Source organism: Mizuhopecten yessoensis, unplaced genomic scaffold (genome assembly GCF_002113885.1).
Source record: "Mizuhopecten yessoensis strain PY_sf001 unplaced genomic scaffold, ASM211388v2 scaffold997, whole genome shotgun sequence".
Taxonomy (NCBI): Eukaryota; Metazoa; Mollusca; class Bivalvia; order Pectinida; family Pectinidae; genus Mizuhopecten; species Mizuhopecten yessoensis.
Genome location: NW_018403826.1, coordinates 219,387 through 227,280, shown reverse-complemented (window position 1 = coordinate 227,280; position 7,894 = coordinate 219,387). Strand labels below are relative to the sequence as shown.

At 36.5% G+C, this 7,894-nt stretch overlaps 1 protein-coding gene across 1 annotated transcript in view; it reads right to left on the bottom strand.

Moving 5' to 3' along the window:
• Positions 1-1,686: 1,686 nt before the first annotated feature.
• The window catches only part of LOC110455992 (serine/arginine repetitive matrix protein 1-like), a 39,265-nt gene continuing 33,057 nt past the window's right edge, over positions 1,687-7,894 (bottom strand). Inside the window, exons 3-7 of the mRNA XM_021506502.1 lie at positions 7,629-7,781; positions 6,822-6,929; positions 6,253-6,403; positions 5,551-5,709; positions 1,687-2,961 (exon numbers count right to left, since the gene is read on the bottom strand). Of these exons, the coding sequence (XP_021362177.1) occupies positions 2,879-2,961; positions 5,551-5,709; positions 6,253-6,403; positions 6,822-6,929; positions 7,629-7,781 (654 nt within the window). The 3' untranslated portion in view covers positions 1,687-2,878. The remainder of the gene's footprint in view (positions 2,962-5,550; positions 5,710-6,252; positions 6,404-6,821; positions 6,930-7,628; positions 7,782-7,894) is intronic.

Sequence of the window (7,894 nt, the reverse complement as noted above, 5' to 3'; positions counted from 1 at the left end):
CACATTATAAGTTATAGGGAGTAGATATATTGTAAGGTTGTGTGACCCCTACAGTCTGTGTATAACCAGTATCCCACATTATAAGTTATAGGGAGTAGATCTATTGTAAGGTTGTGTGACCCCTACAGACTGTGTATAACCAGTAACTCACATTATAAGTTATAGGGAGTAGATATATTGTAAGGTTGTGTGACCCCTACAGTCTGTGTATAACCAGTATCCCACATTATAAGTTATAGGGAGTAGATCTATTGTAAGGTTGTGTGACCCCTACAGACTGTGTATAACCAGTAACTCACATTATAAGTTACAGGGAGTAGATATATTGTAAGGCTGTGTGACCCCCTACAGTCTGTGTATAACCAGTACCCCACATTATAAGTTATAGTAAGTAGATATATTGTAAGGTTGTGTGACCCCTGCAGTCTGTGTATAACCAGTAACTCACATTATAAGTTATAGGGATTAGATCTATTGTAAGGTTGTGTGGCCCATAAGTTATAGGGATTAGATTTATTGTAAGGTTGTGTGACCCCTACAGTCTCTGTATAACCAGTACCTCACACTATAAGTTATAGGGAGTAGATCTATTGTAAGGTTGTGTGACCCCTGCACTCTGTGTATAACCAGTAACTCACATTATAAGTTACAGGGAGTAGATCTATTGTAAGGTTGTGTGACCCCTTCAGTCTGTGTATAACCAGGACCCCACACTATAAGTTATAGGGAGTAGATCTATTGTAAGGTTGTGTGACCCCTACAGACTGTGTATAACCAGTACCCCACATTATAAGTTATAGGGAGTAGATCTATTGTAAGGTTGTGTGACCCCTACAGTCTGTGTATAACCAGTACCTCACATTATAAGTTATAGGGAGTAGATATATTGTAAGGTTGTGTGACCCCTACACTCTGTGTATAACCAGTACCTCACACTATAAGTTATAGGGAGTAGATATATTGTAAGGTTGTGTGACCCCTACAGTCTGTGTATAACCAGTACCCCACACTATAAGTTATAGGGAGTGGTTGTGTGACCCCTACAGTCTGTTAACACGCTTGATCGTAACTTCGCTGTTTCTTATCTTTATAGAAGTTATTCAGGAAACTCCTTATCATCAATTTGTTTTCGAACGATTAAAAAAAAAGGGGGGTGGGGGTGGTGTTATGCTTTTACCCGAACTATAGAGGTACACAGAAAAGCTGTATATAATATCAAACAATATACTGGGTTTAGCCCGAGTGTTTGATAGATGCGAATATTACTTCACTAATAGCCATGCTGTGTGACTGTATTGTCTTATAACTATATGCAGATTAAAACAATCTATATTTTATACCAAAATCATTTACATAAATAAATAAATATGGCGTCACATTTCTATATTGAACCATCTTTAGCTCTTTTGATCAAAGGGTAAACTCCGATTGCTGGGACGTCGACTGCATAATAAGTATGTCCATCTATAGGAGGTAGGTGCAATGTACTAGACAGCTGTCAATCACACGATGACGAACCACACTCCTCGAACATACTAGCACATCAGTGTGACACCAGGGCAGGTTGACCTTTCCATTATTTCCTTGTAGAGTGACACTGTTCTGATCAGACCCATCCTTTTACAGATACACATTAAATAAACAATCTGTATGGATAGGTTCTTATTAATGAATACTAAACAAAACTTGTTTCCTACTTTTTATTTTCACATTTTTAATCAATGTTCCTAGTCCAAATTTGCTATGTGATATTAAATACTAGATCACGGACATACGTCACGTGTACTCTGCATCGAAACTAACGGTACTACAACCTAATGAGTACTCAATGGAGAGCACTTTCCCAGAGGTCATTATGCATAGGCTCGTAAGGTACTACTACCAGTACCGAGAAGTACCATGTGAGTGAATCCGTTAAGTACGACTACATACACTACATTTAAATTGTCTATTTTTGTTATATAGAACTATCCATTGTATCATTAACGCAAATGATACAAAACAATGCAACAATTATACATCACCTGTAATATACTATTTGAACAGCCTTCTCCTGCCAAGTATCAAATAAACTCTATTTCATGGTTCAATATACAGGTACACACGAGGCTTTGTCAGGAATAACGTTGATACTGCTCTGACAGCAGATACTCCTGTTTATAAGGTCTATAGGACGGTGAGAAGGTCCATTGCTCAGAAAGACACACTTGAACTGGTGTCTCTTCTTTCTCCGGTACTTTTCGGCTGGGAGTGCAGCGTTCGTTAACTTTTCTGTAAAAAGAACATTAGTGACTGTCGTTGTTGAATGTCTGTCTCCATCGGAGACCAACAGTCGTACAGAAACACATTGGTGAAACTACGAATCCTTCAATCGATTGTCACGACGGCTTCTTGCCGGGGGAATACAGGTATTAACACAAATTCAACTACTGTTGCTTGAAACGTCACTTATGAAAATAACCTACTGGTACTAGATCATATAAAATCAATATTAATGCTATTGGTATTTGTGCTTTCAATTGTATCATGTAACGTCAACGATTTGTCTGTGATTGTTTTGTCAGCCATTCCTGACCAGAATACAGGTCGTCCAATAAAGGTACACTTTCTGAAGGCTACATGTCCAGCGAGACAACTACAGGGTAAAATAAAGACATGTTGAGGTAGGAACTGTCCTACTTATCGTCTGTAGAGAATTATAGGTAAAGTATCCCACCAGCACACTCGTCTGTGCTAGTCCTCGCATGGCTCTACCAAACAGAGCTGTCGTCGATTCCCGTCGAAAGTTTAATATCTTTATTAAGCCTTTGAGAAATCAGCCGTCAAGATACGGCGGTGAATATGATACCCCTTAGACACCCCCAATGTGTCCGTTTCCTTAGTTAATGATGACGTTGTTTGGGGAGTAGGTGACGCAGAACTTCCCTATCGAAAGGCTCATACATCTGGTCGATGTCGGCACTGTAATAAGAAAACATCATTTTAAGCCATGGTTACATAAAAACAAGTTTACAGAAAATCTGATACAGGAAAACAGAACCGAGATTACTAGTATGAATACAGGAAACCAGTAACCGAGATTACTAGTATGAATACAGGAATACAGAACCGAAATTACTAGTATGAATACAGGAAAACAGAACCGAGATTACAAGTATGAATACAGGAAAACAGAACCGAGATTACAAGTATGAATACAGGAAAACAGAACCGAGATTACTAGTATGAATACAGGAAAACAGTGACCGAGATTACTAGTATGAATACAGGAAAACAGTAACCAAGATTACTAGTATGAATACAGGAAAACAGTAGCCGAGATTACTAGTATGAATACAGGAAAACAGAAACCGAGATTACTAGTATGAATACAGGATCACAGAAACGAGATTACTAGTATGAATACAGGAAAACAGTAACCAAGATTACTAGTATGAATACAGGAAAACAGTAACCGGGATTACTAGTATGAATACAGGAAAACAGAACCGAGCTTACTAGTATGAATACAGGAAAACAGAACCGAGATTACAAGTATGAATACAGGAAAACAGAACCGAGATTACTAATATGAATACAGGAAAACAGTAACCGAGATTACTAGTATTAATACAGGAAAACAGAACCGAGATTACTAGTATGAAGACAGGAAAACAGTAACCGAGATTGCTAGTATGAATACAGGAAAACAGTAACCGAGATTACTAGTATAAATACAGGAACAGGAAAACAGTAACCAAGATTACTAGTATGAATACAGGAAAACAGTAGCCGAGATTACTAGTATGAATACAGGAAAACAGATCCGAGATTACTAGTATGAATACAGGAAAACAGTATTAATACAGGAAAACAGAACCGAGATTACTAGTATGAAGACAGGAAAACAGTAACCGAGATTGCTAGTATGAATACAGGAAAACAGTAACCGAGATTACTAGTATAAATACAGGAAAACAGAACCGAGATTACTAGTATGAATAAAGGAAAACAGAAACCGAGATTACTAGTATGAATACAGGATCACAGAAACGAGATTACTAGTATGAATACAGGAAAACAGAACCGAAATTACTAGTATGAATACAGGAAAACAGAACCGAGCTTACTAGTATGAATACAGGAAAACAGAACCGAGATTTCTAGTATGAATACAGGAAAACAGTAACCGAGATTACTAGTATAAATACAGGAAAACAGAACCGAGATTACTAGTATGAAGACAGGAAAACAGTAACCGAGATTGCTAGTATGAATACAGGAAAACAGAACCGAGATTACTAATATGAATACAGGAAAACAGTAACCGAGATTACTAGTATTAATACAGGAAAACAGAACCGAGATTACTAGTATGAATGCAGGAAACCAGTAACCGAGATTACTAGTATGAATACAGGAAAACAGATCCGAGATTACTAGTATGAATACAGGAAAACAGTGACCGAGATTACTAGTATGAATACAGGAAAACAGTGACCGAGATTACTAGTATGAATACAGGAAAACAGATCCGAGATTACTAGTATGAATACAGGAAAACAGTAACCGGGATTACTAGTATGAATACAGGAAAACAGAACCGAGATTTCTAGTATGAATACAGGAAAACAGTAACCGAGATTGCTAGTATGAATACAGGAAAACAGTAACCGAGATTGCTAGTATGAATACAGGAAAACAGAACCGAGATTACTAATATGAATACAGGAAAACAGTAACCGAGATTACTAGTATAAATACAGGAACAGGAAAACAGTAACCAAGATTACTAGTATGAATACAGGAAAACAGTAACCGATATTACTAGTATGAATACAGGAAAACAGAACCGAAATTACTAGTATGAATACAGGAAAACAGAACCGAAATTACTAGTATGAATACAGGAAAACAGAACCGAGCTTACTAGTATGAATACAGGAAAACAGAACCGAGCTTACTAGTATGAATACAGGAAAACAGAACCGAGCTTACTAGTATGAATACAGGAAAACAGAACCGAGATTTCTAGTATGAATACAGGAAAACAGTAACCGAGATTACTAGTATGAATACAGGATCACAGAACCGAGATTACTAGTATGAATACAGGAAAACAGTAACCGAGATTACTAGTATAAATACAGGAAAAGCTTTATTGCAATTTTATATAAAGGATAGGTTACATAACCATAATTAGCATCCTTATTACTAATATATTTCAAATGTATCACTTAACCCATAAACGCATGTAATTAATCATTAGTAAATATACGGTATGTAATTGGCTCATCATTTTAGCTCTCAGCATCACTAATGCTTTAAGATATAAAATATCTAGCTATCCATGATATAACACAAAAAATCTCCCAGACTATAATTGTCTAGACAGCAAAAATAGGCAATGTTTTAAAGAATTTTATTCACATGATATGTACCTAAATGTAAAATTATACTGTTACGTAGAGTTCTTTGTTTAAAGAATAGGAAAAAATGGAAATGTAACTAATTACATTTCTCCATTTTTATGTCAAATGCAGTAGGCGCAATCTATAAATAGGTACTCACTCTTAGGACAACATATATGGCGGGTAGCGTCGCACGCGTGGTCACGTGACTCACAGTAACCTGATTTACAGGAAGTGACCAGACCACGTGGATCCTTCAGTGGTGCACCGTAAGGACACGTGCTTCCCGGTAGTATTGAGCCATCATTCATGTGTATAACTGCCAAAATAAATCAGTATTATAAAAAATAGTTTAATTACTTATTTTAATACATTTTAATAAATATAACATTTATTGAACCCTAGGACAATATGTGATTAAGTAATAGTATACTGCCCTAGCTATAGGAAAGCAGATTTCTGATTTGCCCGAAATATCTCATGTTTTGCGAGGGCGATGCCCAGTGTAAGCTGATTTTTCGAGGACAAACAAAGAATCGTGCTTCTCTACCACAATAAATATTGTATTATACCGAACTTAAACAATTGCTCAACAGTAAAGACAGTCAGATGGACGCGCCTTTGCTGGTGTCTGCTTAAGACACTCGGAACTCGGATGTAGTGACTAGTGCTTGAAGGCGACACGATGTTTTATGTTCCTGTCATGTGATCTATAGACCCCTTTAAGACAAGCTGTTATATAGATGAGGTAAAGTAATACTTGGTACAAGGTAAAGGTGTTAGCATTTGATTACAATATATAGGTATTAGAACTTAATGAAAGGTGTAAATAATTAATAGTGAAAGATATATTGCTACCTACTTCTGGGTTTAACCATCCTAACTGTGAACATGAACGCGTCCCCGCACGAGCCAGCAATGTAACCGCCCCGTGTGCTGTTGACGTCACTAAACAACACCTGTTCTATCTCCTTGAAGAAGAACAGTCGATCGTTGCTGTAGAGCACTGCTTTCTATAAAGAAAAGTTGAAAAAATACGATTAAAGTAAAATAAAATAAAAAATAAAATAATTGAAATGAACTCTTTATAAAGTCATCGCTTTTTATTTATAAAGAGAGAAAACACATGCTATTGTTCATCTACCTACAGAGCGTCCATGATTTATGTTTATAGGTTATATATTAATTAATTTTCGTATACTTCTTGATATGATCAATTATCAAAAAGAGAATTCAGAGGGATGTATTGATTTGTTAAGCGATTCTTGTAATACCCATTAAGAATATTGTTAAGATAAGTAGGATTGATATATTAATTTCAGGAATGATTGAACACACTTTTCCGAATCTATTATACAATAAAAATTAAGACAGTTTTAGCATTATTAACGCAGCATGTTTAAATCGTATCCAAGACCATCCTTTACTTACTGTTGCATTTCTAGTTTTCATTGTGTATTCCGTAAAAGAATCAAGAATGGCCGAGTCTAGAGTACCGACGTAGCACATGTCCTTTGCTATCCGTATGGCGAAACTGTCCTGTAAATGAACACGGAATGGATTTAGAGAACACACTTAACACTCAACAGTAGGATCGTCCATTTGGTTCTTCTGTTATTCTTGCCAGATTATTTTGAAGTAGACCTTTTTGGAGCTGACGTTGCTTGCACAGGTTAAACAAATGAACAAAGGAAATACTGAAGTGTCAGCAAACCCATAATACGAACGCCATATCAATAAACCTAGGGCAGAATATATAAGGTAACATCACCGAGAAAGCAATATATACATGTATGTAACAGGTAACAACTTTAGAAATAGAAGGGAAGCAAAACTGTACAAAATCATTCAAATTCGACGAGAACTGCTGGGAACAAAATGTACATATAAAAGTACGGTTGAAGTGAGATATAAAGACGGAAAAGGAGGAGGATATATGTTTAGATGTCCTGTGTGCCAATGAGCACGAAGGAGAAGGATATATGTTTAGATGTCCTGTGTGCCAATGAGCACAAAGGAGGGGGATATATGTTTAGATGTTATGTGTGCCAATGAGCACAAAGGAGGAGGATATATGTTTAGATGTCCTGTGTGCCAATGAGCACAAAGGAAGAGGATATATGTTTAGATGTCCTGTGTGCCAATGAGCACATCGAGGATCAATAGCGTCGACATCACTTACAACAAACTTGTCAGACCTTTTCTCATTACAAAAAATGTCGTCACGTTGAGACCCACCGTATTTCTGTCCATGACGAAGTAGTCAGCGATCTTGTATTCCCTCAACGTACTTTCATACACGTAGTTAACTATCCTCTGAACAGCGCTAGTCACTTCAGTGTATTCTTCTTTGGAGGCAGATCCATCCGGATATCTGATCGTGTACTGGTTCTATATTTAGAATATATATAAATAATGAAAGTTTGTAAAGCCTTTTATGTAGACTTTGATATATTGTTTAATCATATTATGTATTTTCTTTGAGTTCATCTAGATCCATTAAA